This window comes from Penicillium argentinense (genome assembly GCF_028826775.1).
Source record: "Penicillium argentinense strain IBT 30761 chromosome Unknown utg000004l_segment0_segment0, whole genome shotgun sequence".
In the NCBI taxonomy this organism is placed as follows: Eukaryota; Fungi; Ascomycota; class Eurotiomycetes; order Eurotiales; family Aspergillaceae; genus Penicillium; species Penicillium argentinense.
Window position 1 is genome coordinate 536,762 of NW_026622663.1, and position 13,846 is coordinate 550,607.

Sequence of the window (13,846 nt, forward strand, 5' to 3'; positions counted from 1 at the left end):
TATTCAGGGACCCCCTTGTTTACCCACCCGCTTGGTACGTGATCGTTGACGAAGCCAAAGGACAGCCAAGAAGAATGATGCTATAATATACATGAAGCCAGCAAAAAGCTGCTCACTGAGGAACTTCCCCGTCGCACTGGTCAGGCTTAAGGCGATTGGCTCGGAGAAGGTTGATGGAACAACAATACTTAGCCAGACAAGATTCATACCATGAGATACGCCCTCTAGACCAAGAACCTCCGCCACCAAGGGTGCAATTGTTGCCCAGATGTTACCCGCGAAGAGGCCCTCGAAGATGGCGAAAAACATCAAAAGGCCGTAACTTTCCGCGTTAACCCAAACAGCCAGACAGACAACCCCGGCGAAAAAGGTCGTGGTGCCAGCGATATTGATGCGTCCAACACTGTCACTGAAATATCCAATAAGAGGGCGACCGACAGCCTGACCGAGGTTCAGTATACCACTGACCAGCGAGGCCTGGGACGAAGTGAGTCCGATCTGTTGGCCGTAATTGGCTAGGCTGTAAATTAGGATGAAATAGCCCAGGATGGTAAAGAAGCTGAACCCGATTAGAAGGTCAAAGTCAAAGAACTTGAAATAGCTGAATTTCATCGACGCCTTTTTGACCTTAACCGGCTTGTTCCGATCTTTGATTAGGAGCACACAAGTCGTATTCACACTGAAAGCGAGAAGACCGAGTACGCGGAAAGCCCAGCTAAGACCAATATTTCGAATCATTGCTCCGGCGACAAGGGAATAGACGAGGCCTCCGAGACCAGCACCAGACAGAGAGACACCGCTAGCAAGCGATCGCTTAGTTGTGAACCATTGAGGGACAACAGACGCGACGGGGATGAATAACATGCCCATTCCTATCCCAAAGAGGATCCCTTGCGTGAGGAACAGATGCCATATCTGGGAAGCAAAGCTCGCGCAGATGAGACTTGCCGTCTCGGCGATAACGCCCGCAAACATTGTGTTTCGAACCCCGAATCTTTGTGTGCAAATCGTCGCGATGGGAGAGATCAGGAACATGGTGGTCAGACTCAACGAGCCGACAAAGGCGTACTCTAATCGCGAGGCGTTGGGAAATGTATCGTGGCCGAGGTAGTAAGCCAAAAAGACTGCGTATGCAGAGTTGAAGCCCCAGGAATGCGCGTTGACGATTGCAGCAGCCACAGCGCAAACCCATCCGTAACCCCCATCAGGCGGGGCGTCGGCTTGGGGAGTGACTACAGGGGAGCCGTGCTCGGAACGCAGTGATTCTTCAGGTGTTTGTGGTGAGAATCCGCTTTTTTCGGTTGTGGTAGCTTTCATTTTGAGAAAGCGACGCAGCGAGGACACGGCCCCATGGTGGGATGGCGCTCCCATAGTAATGCCAAAGGTTGAGACCGACTTCTCTAAATGGCTCGTAGGCTGCGAGATGACCGACCGAAGAGACCCGAGTCCGCTGTCTGTAGTAGAGGGGATGCTCTGAGATAGGTAGAAACGGCGTGAACAGTGCAAGTCCTAAATATAATATCCAAACCGACACGTCTGCCACTCGCAAACGATGGCCATGATATGTGGGCCTAAAAACGCAGACACTGCGCAAGCCTATGGAGTGAAATTGGGCATAATCTTTGCCGAATGCACGACTCTGGCTTGTATCTAGTGCGAATCTCGCCGCCGGATCTGTCCCCATGGCAGTAGTAATCTTCGAACGGCCCGGGGAATGAAAAGTGGAGCTGCGATGTGCCGATAACAACGTCTGAAGAATAATAGACTTCGATGAAAACAATCGGGAACTGTTAAGTAGTCAGGCATTTGAAAATGTATACGTCGAAATTCGGCGATCGGGGGTTCAAAGAAACTCTGGAGTTGTCAACCGCGTGTTTCCGGTAAGATGGGAGAGCCCCACATTTTCGTGGATTTGGGTTTCTATTCGCAGTTCAATCGCCGATGCGAATTTGATTAGTTAGTTCAAATTGACCTTGAAACTGTCCGAGGCTAATGCCCACGTTATCATCACATCTACTATTTTGAAATCCGATGAGACTCCAAGGAAAAAAATATCCCGACGGTACTACGAAGTTCTCAAGCTTCGCGAGGGAATCGCGAGGGAAAGGTTCAGTAATTACCGACTCGTTTGTGCACTGGAAAGCGATTGTTTGATTCGAGCATTCCGAAATGTCTAGGTTATATACCCTAATAAATCATACGACATGTTCAAATAGTATAAAATCGAGTGTCATTCAGAGTGTTGTGCATTTATACATGTTCTCAAGCTCATGCATATAAATTCTAATGGAACCTATTGGAGGTTTATTCAAAGACAGCCTTGAGCGTGCGACAGATCTTCACCTTCGTAGGTACGGCCTCTTCATCAACCTCCTCCCTATAGAAGCGTCGGAATTCATCAAGGTTGATCTTGCTCGCATCGGCCCATATTGGGCACCTGTACCAAATCTGGGACCCGATCCAGATGACGACAACAGCAATAACACTGACAAAATTTGCAAAGAAGTTTTTGGCGCTCGAAAGCCCGTGAAGAGGCCAGACACTCAGATAAAATTCGACAATGATAATCAGGATGCACCAAATCAATCCCCACCAAGCAGCGTAAGGGAAGGTCCATGTCTTCCAAGGAAGGTGCGCAACATCACGACCCTGAAGCTTCCAGGTATACCGGAACCGAAGATGCGTGAGGCAAATCATGCCCCATCCGAAAAGGGTCAGGAGTGCAACCAAGCTGGACAGCCAGGAAAAAACCTCAGCACCAGTATGCGAGACATTGATATACGCCACTGCACCTCCGATGCCGATAGTCGCAATATATCCCGCCCATGGCCGGCCCATAGAGTCAGCCCGACCAAATATCTACATGTAAGAGTCAAAACAGACATACGGACTCGGAAGCGGGCTATACATACCTGGTGGTTCATTTGCACGTGCGCCAAACCCATCAACATGCGCGATCCACCGTATCCGGAGATGCTGCCAGTCGAGATTATCGAAACAAAAATGACGGCATTGGTAATGTGTGCCATGACTGGGAGACCGGTATTTCGAAAGGCAATGACAAAGGGAGATGCATTGCTACCGGATCCTCCGAATAGGTTGGGATCATTCGGGTCGACAGTTAGGGTGATCATCAAACTACCGAGGATATAAAATATAGCTAAACGGAGCCAAACAGATCCCACAGCCTTCGGGACTGACCTTCTAGGGTTGGATACCTCTGTGGCGACCAACGCCGCGTTTTCCGAACCGGCCATAGAAAACACACAAGTCGGCAGAACAGCGAGGAAGCCTTTGAAGCCATTATTGAATGGCTGCTCATTCCAATATCGGAAACCAATAGGGCCTCCACTTGGAGCTCCGCCAGCTGTAGCGACTTTTGAGAGTGAATATTAGCAAAATGTTCAATAGAAGGTCCTAGTACTTACCAATAAGTGCGACAATTGCGATGATCATCCATCCGAACTTTACACTCGAAGAGAAAACTTCAACTTCGGCGAAGAACTTGACGACCCATACGTTGATCAAAATAATGACGACCCAAAAAATTGAGATCCAGGCGGCCGTTGGCACTGCATCGGTCCAGTAGTTTAAAACAGTCACGACACCCTGTACAACACTTAGCTACTTGCATAATGGTAGCGAGGCTCAGGAATCGCAATGCAAGGCATACCTGTAGCTCATTGGCAATTGTAATCCAGTAGGAAAACCAATATCCCCATCCCAGAGCAAATCCTGCCGCAGGACTGATGAAAATGGTGGACCATTGAACGAAAGCGGAGGGGAGAGGATAGATGACAGCCATCTCGCCAATGGACTGACTGACGGCCCAGACTATAGAGCTACTAATCAGAAATCCAATAAAGAGACTTGCTGGACCTCCCTGAATGAGAGATGTACCACTTCCAAGCCACATTCCCATACCAATGGCAGACCCGAGGGCCACCATGGTGATATGGCGCGTCCCAAGAGAGCGATGAAGCTCTGTATCCGCGCCATGATCAATTGCTTGACCTTCAGCTTTCGTGGGAACGTATTCAAGGTCATCCGACCACTTATTCGTATGGTCGTCCATAGGATGTAGACTTGGAGAATTGAGGTGGCTCTGGTTTTCTTCCATCCTGAGCTTAATATCAAATGTAAAGGGATACAGAAATTTATTTGCGGAGGTCAATTCCACGGAATCCATCAGACTATTATAGGGATAACAAGCCCCCTCCCCCCCACTCCAAGGAGAACTTCGAGACTTCTTATCGCTCCAAAATTGACAATGATCACTAGCTTCGAGCCGATAATCCTCCTTCTAATGCCGTGACAAACCTATAACGAGTAGAGATCCCGAGTGCCAGGTGTCATACTCCCTCCAATGTGCCAGATAAGGCCAAGAGGGAAAGTGTGGGGAACATGCTTGTCTCGGAAAATGCGGGGGATCCAATAAGCATTTCCTTTTGGGCTGACTGCCCTGCGGTGTTTGAAAATAGGCTTTATCTCATCTCATTGCCCGGATTCCATAGAACTACTAACGTAACCCACAAGCGAACCGCCCACACAAGCGAACCGCCCACCCCATCAATTTTGATCTGAGTACTATAACCTCTCTTTTATAACCATCCACCATGCCACCAAATCGATCTAGTTCTGCCCGATTTTCGCAGGATAGGCAGGGCAGACTCTCATTAGCCCTGCATGCCATTCAAAATGGTCAAATTACCTCTATTCGCAAAGCAGCACGCCAATTCGACGTCCCCTGGTCCACTCTACGCGATCGCGTCAACGGTCAACAAAGTCGCTCAGAAACACGCGCCAACAACCATAAATTGACAGAAGACGAGGAGAGATCACTTCTACAATGGGTGCTCTCTATGGATTCACGTGGATCAGCTCCTCGGCCTGCTATGGTGGCAGAAATGGCCAATCTTCTATTAGCCGAACGCTGTACGCAGACTGTTGGCGTCAACTGGGTCTACAACTTTGTTAATCGCCATGATGATCTTAAATCTCGGTTCTCTCGAAAGTACAACTACCAACGAGCAAAATGCGAGGATCCAAAGGTCATACGAGAGTGGTTCGACTTGGTTCAACGCACGATTAATGAGAACGGCATCCAACCTGACGATATATATAACTTTGATGAGACTGGCTTCGCAATGGGTCTTATTGCTACTGCAAAAGTCGTCACCCGTGCTGAATACTACGGTCGGAGATCTCTTAAACAACCTGGAAATCGTGAATGGGTCACATCTATCGAGTGTATTGGTGCGTCGGGCTTCAAATTACCACCTTGTCTTATCTTCAAATCCAAGACACATCACCAGGCTTGGTACGAAGATAAAGGGGTAGGACCGGACTGGAGGATCGAAATCAGTGATAATGGATGGACAACTGATGCTATTGGCCTTCGCTGGCTGAAAGATCTCTTTATTCCGAGTACGGCGAGCCGTACAAAGGGTAAATATCGTCTTCTAGTCCTTGATGGTCATGGTAGCCATTTGACACCTCAATTCGACCGACTTTGCGCTGAACATGATATTATACCAATTTGCATGCCAGCGCATTCATCTCATTTGCTACAACCACTAGATGTCGGGTGTTTTGCGAACCTAAAGCGCGCATATGGTGGCTTGGTTGAGCGGAAAGCTCGATGCAATATCAACCATATTGACAAGCTTGATTTCCTTGCCGCCTACCCGCACGCTCGCGAGATCTCATATCACTCGGATATAATTCAGAGCGCATTCGAATCTGCTGGTTTAATACCCTTTGATCCCGATCGGGTTATATCGAAGCTTAATATTCAGCTTCGAACACCAACCCCCCAGGAAGCCGACCAGGAAGCCGATCAAGTGAGTGGAGCCCTACAACACCACTCAACACAAAACAATTATATCGGCAAGAATCTTCAGTCAAAGCTCTACTCAAATATCGATCCGTGAGCCCTCCAACGCCTACAAAGCATGTGATAGAGCAGACTCTTAAAGGCTTCCATGTCACGCTTCAAAGGCTAGCGATGTTGGAGAAAGAAATCCGGGATTTGCGCGCTGCCAATGAGGTTCGGAAACAAAAACGCAAGAGGTCTAATAAACGCATCGACCGTACTGAAGGCATGTCAATTCAGGAGGGAAGAGACGTAATATTCAGTTCGAACCAAGCCGTTGAATCTCTGGATCCTGTTCATCCAGAACTAGCTCCGGTCGCAAATGAGACTAATACACCACGACAACGGGCGCCACCAAGATGCAGTGGTTGTGGAGGGATAGGGCATAAGATAAATAGATGTCCGAAGCAGTGATATTAATAATTTAATGGCGTTGTGGTTATTTTATATGCAAATCAAAATTATAGGTTGAGATGGGTGGGCGGTTCGCTTGTGTGGGCGGTTCGCTTGTGGGTTACGTTAGTGGCCGTATTTCCGTTTTGGATTGGAACCGGTGTATCTACTCTTGGCACATAGAGTCCAGCAGACAGGGATTTTATGTAATGATTGATACCACAATCTAGATAGCCCCAGGCTTACCTGATGACAAGAAGAGTTTCAATAAGGCTATAATTGGGCTTCCTTTACATGTCCCATGGTCGGTCTGCAGTCAGTCATCTTATCATTGCGACCGTCGATAATAAATCTTGTCATAGTGAAAAGACAAGCCATTTATTTGAAAAATGTAAATCGTAAAAGGAGGGTTTCTGGTCCGTGAGCCAAGGAAGGTGGCGAAGGGGGTACCAGTCAGAATCATGACCTTAAAACAGGACACCACGATTCTAATGTTGATTATCGCCACCATGACTCGATGACTATTGATTGCCCAGGTGCCGATTGGCGATCCTTATGCAACTCGGGTATTCGACCAAACAAGCCGCTAGTCTAGTTTGTTCTAGACTAGCCGATCAGCTTCGTCGAATCGAGTGGAGGTGGCAATAATGTGAAAAGGCGCGATCAATTGTACGCTGCAAAAGTGTGGTATTGGGTATTATAGATAGATCTGTGAGAGATATCCGGCCCAAACCGTCAGCAGTTAGGCTTAGATGTGATATACCAGGTCCAATTAATTCAACGTATACATTTAAAATCTCAGAAAGCATCAGGGTCCAAACTCCTGGCCCGACTTAGAGATTTGTATGGATCATACCATATTCTGAAGAAAGTTCAATTCAATAAATTCTGCTACTGATAACAAAATAACGTGTATATCTCTCAGCTTGCAACCTCGGAAGTCGTGTCACTCAAAATTCCAGCGTACTCATCATCGTCAGAAAAGTCGAGGAAGATGAAAGACAGAAAGAAAAGAAAGGCAAAAGCAAAATATACATCCAAAACAATCTTGATCATGAAAAGCATGACAATGACTAGAAAGAGTCCGAAAATAGAAAATCAACGTGAGACATAGAATCATGTCACGGCGTTTGGAAATCGGGACGCAACCCTGACTCAATCTCCTAGAATTTCCTAGTCGATGGCACGAAGGATTCGTCTCATGGCCTCTTCCAGCCAAGGAAGTGGATGAGAAAACACCACACGGAACCATCCAGGTTGAGAGGACCCATACGCGATTCCATGAGCCACGTACACCTTCTCCACAAGTAGCTTCTCAAAGAGATAATCCGTGAGCTCAATCGATTGATTTCGCTCCTCGGGATGCTTCTCCAGGTACCTCTTGCCGAGATTGATCCACACGAAGAACCCGGCATTGCAACCGTGAGAGTATTCAATGCCATTCTTGTCCAAAATCCCGGTCAGGAATTCATGGGATTGAGAAATAAGCTTCCGATTTGTCTCGATGTAATTATCTGTGAAGGTATTGTTTTGGAGTATTGATGATGTGATCTGATCAGACACGGCAGAAACGAAGGAGTAGAGCGACAGGCATCTGTGAGACATGTGGAGCTCTGGGTTGGATTGCGAGATAATGGCTCCGACCCGGAGACCATTCGCCCCAAAATCCTTGCTCATGCCCCAAAGGACATGAACGAGGCTTGGGTCGATGAGGCCGGTTGTATCCCGTGAAAGCATAGACTCAAATGGAGTGAATTTGGTTTCTTTGTCCACACGGTTCTCCCATACGGAGAGAGCGTAGATCTCGTCGCTGATCAAGTGGATTTGCCGAGACTGGCAGAACTGCATCAACCGATCGATTGTGGCGCGAGGATAACAGCGTCCCAGGGGGTTGTGCGGATTGCAGAGCATGACAGCTCTTATTTTTTTCCCGGTGCGTGTCTCAAACTCCACAGCTGCCTTTTTATACTCTTCCACAGCCTCGGGGCTGAGAGGGTCCACAGATCCCATCTCAACAGGTACCACCACAGACTCAGGTCGAAGAGATATGTCTGCGATGAAGGTGCTGTAGTATGGCTTGCTGAGCAGAACACCCTCGCCTGGGTTGAGGATCGAAAAGCTCAGGTGTTCGATTGCAGAAGAACAGCCATTTGTCATGATGATATGAGCAGGCTCGACAGGACGAAAGGGTGAAAAATGCCGGTTCAAGAACTGCGAGACTGCCTTTCTCAGCCCATTCGATCCCATACTTCCATTGTTGTAGGTGAGATGCTTAGGCGTGATCTGAACATTTGTATTGATATATTTCACGAGGGTGTCGTGAAGAAGAGTATTCTCAGCCATGCCTACCGACAAAATGCCAGAGGGGTTGGTACTGGGGTGCCACATGTCACTGATGATCTGCCATGTCTTTCGTTTATATCCCAGCTCGACGGCATTTCGACCACGCTTGGAAAATTTTTCAAAGCAATAAAAGTTTGGGTTACCGATAGATCCCATGTTGAAGATAGACAGCCACTGTGGCCAATGCTTTGGTTGACTGAAGAAATTGTGATAAGGGAGTAACTGGGGTCAGAGGTAGTTCCGAATCGTGATTATCCGATTCAAATATGTAGGCCCGTTAACCTCTTACCCCCTCTAGTCTGGTCCCAGTTCCTCGGTTGTGCTCTCACTACCCGATATCGGATAACGAAGGATATGATGGAGATCGTGGTCAGAGCTGTAGATGGTCAAAGCCATATCAAAATCCCCTGTTGTTTCTATCGCCGTAGGAGCGAGTAATGCCGACACGAAAAGTGAAGTAGGAAGTTAGCCTTGGCTCACTAGCCAAGAGTGGAACTAACCCCGGGAGGCGACCTTTCCTATCCAAAAGGAGATCTTATTCCCTCATCCTCCGGACTTTGAACGATGATCCCCGAAGCCCGCGAGGACGGGTGAGCGGAGAAAGGCCCCGGGATTTTTTTACTTGCTTTCTTGGTTTTCCTCCTCGCTCTTGGCCTTCGGTCATTGAGCAAGAGTGTCGTTGAGCAAGAGTCGCATCCACCAATCGAAACCATAAAACTCACTGTCCGGTATACCTGTCTTGTTTTTCATTTTATTTCTTTCCTTTTTGCAAATACCAGGTGGTGCAGTCCCGTGCAACAATGGAAGCGTGTAAGTGTAAAGAAAGATCACCTGAATGAATGGCAATCGGCAAAAATTGAGCCTTTTTCTCGGATGGGTAAATGTCATCTGTCATTTTATACGCAAAGAAGCAGAAAATATATAGAACATCTATCTGGGAATGCAAGAAACCTGTATAAGCGACATAAATATTTGTAGATGGAGCCGAAATCCGGTCTTCTTGCAGCTGAGGTAGCCATGCAAGCTCATCAATTTAAGAGCAGCAGTTTTTGGGAGAGGCAAACTCGGAGATGCTAGGCGCCTGGCTCGTGTCCAGACGGCAGAAGCATGATGCCTTAATCGGAACATCGGCAGCAGCAACAGCTAGCTTGGTCGACTGCTCGAGCATGAGAGCATCTTCTGTCTTTCCGAGTCGAACAAGACATTCATGGTAGCCTTGGAGGGACCAAACATTGTTAGGGTGACGACGCGGTCGAATGACCGACTTGTCAAGACCAAGGTCGGCGCGATACACTGCTGTTGCTTCCTCCAGATGTCCTTGTTCCATTAAAAGCGCGGCGTATGCGTGGCGAACAGGCTGCATCCATGACCAGGGCTCACTGTAGGGCAGCTTATCTTCCAGATCAATCGCCAGACGGAGAGACTCGAAAGCCTTATCATAGTTTTGGCAACGGTATTCAATTTCACCCTCCAACATGGCGGCAGCGACCTTGAGGACGTCAACGTACTTGCCGTTATAGGCGCGACGGGTCTCCGGAACACGAGCCCAAGCTTGATGGAAAAGCTCTTGCTCCTTCCGCGCGTTGGTGATGTCACCGGTGGCTCCGTATGCGATACCGCGGGCATAATGAGTGGTGGCTGTTGTACCTGCAAACAGTTCCCTATCATGGGGCAGCTCCTTGTTCTTGAGCTCTTCCCACATACCGAATCGAACCATCACGTGGAGTCGGATACCCACGAACTGCTCCAACCAGTCTGCCATAGGAGGGGATTGGATTCGAAGCACATCTTCCGGCACTGTAGCTTCCATGCGAGTAACCGCATCGAGGGCAGCTTTCGATCTGCCTGCAAACATGGCCGCATATACCAAAGAGTGATAGTCGTGCATGCGATAAAAGGTGTAGAAGTTCTTGGCACCCGATCGTTGGAAGTATTTGTCGTCTGCCAGAGTCGAACTGTAGTTTGAACTCAAGGAGCGACGCCAGTCGCCCACCAAGATATCCAAGTGAGTGGGCATGTGGTGGATATGGCCGGCGTCCGGGACAAGGTCGCGTAGCTTATCTGCCACGTTGATACCGCGCTCGGGTTCAGGCGACATTTCGATAAAGTGAATATATAGGTGTAGTAGTCCAGGGTTTTTATCTGCGGCATCTCCTCCCTCTGCTAATGCGCGTTCTAGTACAGCTTGGGCTTCCAGAGTCGGAGCTTTCGGGTTCGGCTTGCCAGTGAAAAGGTCCCACAGCGCCCAAGGAGTTCTGTTCATCAAGGCGTCCGCGTAAAGCGTAGCGACGTCCAAGTCATCGCCAAATTGATCATATGCGACCTTCATAGCATCGGCATAACCCTTGTTAAGCGCTGGATAATCCTCCGCAGGCTTGTCGGTAAGGAAGCGGTACTGGATAGCCTCAACCAAAGCCTGTTCAAGCGAAGTCGCCTTTGTCGCACATTCTTTCGCCTTAAGCGATGCTTCGTATCCCCGCTTGACAGATGTATGGAGATCTCCTAAGTCAAACTTCTCCCACGGCTTGTTGTAATTGGGGCCAACAGCATAAGCAAGACCCCAGTACGCCATGGCGCAGGTCGGGTCATGGGCAATGGCCTGCTCAAAGCAATAGGCGCCTTCCACATGATTGAAGGAGTACACCCAGATCAAGCCTCGATTGAACCATTCTTGCGCATCGGCACTGGCGGTGGTGATGGTGTGGCCAAACGAACCCAGGTCATAGTACTCGGCGCTCGCAGGAATCGGAGAGACAACTTCTCGCGTCATGATGGCGTCAGTTCGCAAAAAAACACAACCGAAGTTGAAGGAGGTCCAAATTAACGTGCAGTTTGACAGCCAACCATAATGTATCGCGATGCGGCTATATATAACAGGGCGTTGGCGAGTCCAAGTTGCACTTGGGGTGGCGGGCGGGAAGTGTCGAGTGGGTCGGAGAGAAAGTGTCCGCGATGATTCATCTATCAAACCCCGAGGGCGGGGCACTGCAATCCCCGATCTCATCAATCCTACACTACACTAGTCAGTTATGTACGGCAACTGATCATGCCATTCTCAACGCTATCGTCGATTCCAGAATTTCCGTCGCAGCCCGCACGAGATAATCGACTGCTATCGTCCATGTGGAAAGGCTTCTCTCAGATTCCGATTTGGGCCTTACAAGAAGATGGCAACAAAGGAACCAAACGAAGTTCACCGTGTTGGAGTGTACTGGAGGCCATTTTCGAATGAGGGCCGTCGTACGGAGAGTCATTGCGAAATCGCTCAATCTACATCGTGGAAGACAGGCACACAGAAACGATATGCTATTGATTAAACTAATCCGAAACAAAGCCCAAATATCGATCTCCCAGGCTGAAGACTCATGTCTATATATCTGCTATCATCTGACTCACGACACGCACTTTCCCACCGAAGGACTACCCAGTCGGCAAAAACAGGACGATTTGATGGGTATATCGACGAACGACATTGCGAGATCAAGCTGTTGCTTGATGATGCCGGCCTCCCGGTCTCTCCCAAGGCGCATCAAACACTCATGATACCCGTGCAAAGCCCAAACATTATAAGGATGCTGATGAGCACGCGTGAGGGAACCATCCAGTCCAAGGTCCTCTGCATAGGCACGTGCCGCCTCTTCGATCTTTCCCTGCTCCAGAGACAGGGCGGCGTAGGCATGACGCGTGGGGACCATCCAGCCCCATGGCTCGGTATATCGAAGGGCATCGTCATGCTTAATAGCTTTGCGCAAGCTCTCGAAGGCACGAGCATAATTACCCTGACGATACTCGATCTCACCATCCAGCATTGTATTGGCCACCTTCAGAACGTCGGATATGAGATTGGGGAAATCCTTGCGCGTCGGAGGCACTGTTTTGGCAGCCTTGTAATAAAGATCCCGCTCTTGGATTGCCTTTTCCACATCTTGTGTGGCGGCCCAAGCGATTGCCTTGCCATAGTGGAACATTGTCGTTGTTACGCAATAAAGAGCTTGGTCGGCAGGTAAAGGAAGATTATCGATTTCCTCCCACATGCCGAACCGGATATACACATGCACGCGCACTGCTTTGAAGAACTCCATCCAATCGGCCAGCGGGGGCGTCTCAACTTTCAACAAGTCATCGGTAATCGACATCTCCATCTTATCGGTTGCATCTAGCGCCACCTTACGTCGTCCGGATAGCATGGCGGCGTATATCAGGGAGTGGTAGTTATGCAAACGGTAGAAGCTGTAAAAGTTGTTTCCTCCTTCTTTTGCCAGATATTTCTCATCTGCAATCACTGCGGCCGTGTTAGAGTCGACTGACCTCCGATAATCACCAACCAAAACATCGATGTGGGTTGGCATATGGTGTATATGGCCGCCATCGGGGACCAAACTTCGAAGTTTGTCTGCAGCCGGAAGAACAATGCCAGGTTCGAAAGACATTTCCATGAAATGGATCCAGAAATGGAGAATTCCAGGATGCGTCTCTGCTTTTTCATGTTTCAAAGCAATATCAAACACCTTTCTGACCTTGTGAACGGGCGATCCTTCGATAGGCAGGCCGCTCTTCACATGAAAGAATTTGCGGAGAGAAGTATGCATCAATGCATCGGCATAAAGTGTGATCACGTCCATATCATCCCTTCCATGTTCATTATAGACGGCTTCCATCGCATCCGCGTATGCTTGATTCACAACCGCAAAGTCCGAAACAGGGTGGTCAATCGGGAACCGAAACTGAATAGCGTGAATCAGAGCTCGTTCTATAGCTGTCAACCGCTCAGCAGCTGCTAGTTGATTTGCAGTCTTCGCCGCACTGTAACAGGTCTTCACGCTTTTGTCGAGGTCGCGAGCATCGAACATTTGCCACGATTTGTTGTAATTCGGACCGACAGCATAGGCGATACCCCAGTAAGCCATCGCGCACTTTGAATCATGCTGGATGGCCTTTTCAAAACACCGGTATGCCTCATCGTGGTTGAACGAGTACGACCAGATCAGCCCACGGTCGAACCAGATCTGGGCATCTTGGCTTTTGGTGGTTATGGGGCGACTAAACTTTCCGAGGTCATAATATCCTTCAGCTAGACCTGACGATGAGCAGAGATCGGAGGTAGACATTGGTTTGCGTCTCCGAAGGAAGCGAATTGATATGGCCGAAACAAAGGATGCTGCACGCGGAATTTGGCTCAAGAACTGCACGATTGCCGAATTGGATAGGATTTTAGAAGGAAAAAGTGATAAACAT

At 48.7% G+C, this 13,846-nt stretch overlaps 5 protein-coding genes across 5 annotated transcripts; all 5 read right to left on the reverse strand.

Annotated features, from left to right (window-relative positions):
• Positions 1-3: 3 nt before the first annotated feature.
• N7532_003159 (MCT family MFS transporter) lies at positions 4-1,317 on the reverse strand (the record flags this gene model as incomplete). Its single annotated transcript, XM_056615653.1, has 1 exon — positions 4-1,317. The coding sequence occupies one exon, from the start codon at positions 1,315-1,317 to the stop codon at positions 4-6; it is 1,314 nt and encodes a 437-aa protein (XP_056476010.1).
• Positions 1,318-2,304: 987 nt separating this feature from the next.
• Positions 2,305-4,075, reverse strand: N7532_003160 (uncharacterized protein; the record flags this gene model as incomplete). The annotated part of the gene is made up of 4 exons (XM_056615654.1): positions 2,305-2,859; positions 2,913-3,376; positions 3,429-3,609; positions 3,674-4,075. The coding sequence occupies 4 exons, from the start codon at positions 4,073-4,075 to the stop codon at positions 2,305-2,307; spliced, it is 1,602 nt and encodes a 533-aa protein (XP_056476011.1).
• Positions 4,076-7,441: 3,366 nt separating this feature from the next.
• N7532_003161 (putative aminotransferase, classes I and II family) lies at positions 7,442-8,767 on the reverse strand (the record flags this gene model as incomplete). Its single annotated transcript, XM_056615655.1, has 1 exon — positions 7,442-8,767. The coding sequence occupies one exon, from the start codon at positions 8,765-8,767 to the stop codon at positions 7,442-7,444; it is 1,326 nt and encodes a 441-aa protein (XP_056476012.1).
• Positions 8,768-9,644: 877 nt separating this feature from the next.
• N7532_003162 (tetratricopeptide repeat protein) lies at positions 9,645-11,381 on the reverse strand (the record flags this gene model as incomplete). Its single annotated transcript, XM_056615656.1, has 1 exon — positions 9,645-11,381. The coding sequence occupies one exon, from the start codon at positions 11,379-11,381 to the stop codon at positions 9,645-9,647; it is 1,737 nt and encodes a 578-aa protein (XP_056476013.1).
• Positions 11,382-12,003: 622 nt separating this feature from the next.
• Positions 12,004-13,719, reverse strand: N7532_003163 (TPR domain protein; the record flags this gene model as incomplete). Its single annotated transcript, XM_056615657.1, has 1 exon — positions 12,004-13,719. The coding sequence occupies one exon, from the start codon at positions 13,717-13,719 to the stop codon at positions 12,004-12,006; it is 1,716 nt and encodes a 571-aa protein (XP_056476014.1).
• Positions 13,720-13,846: the final 127 nt, after the last annotated feature.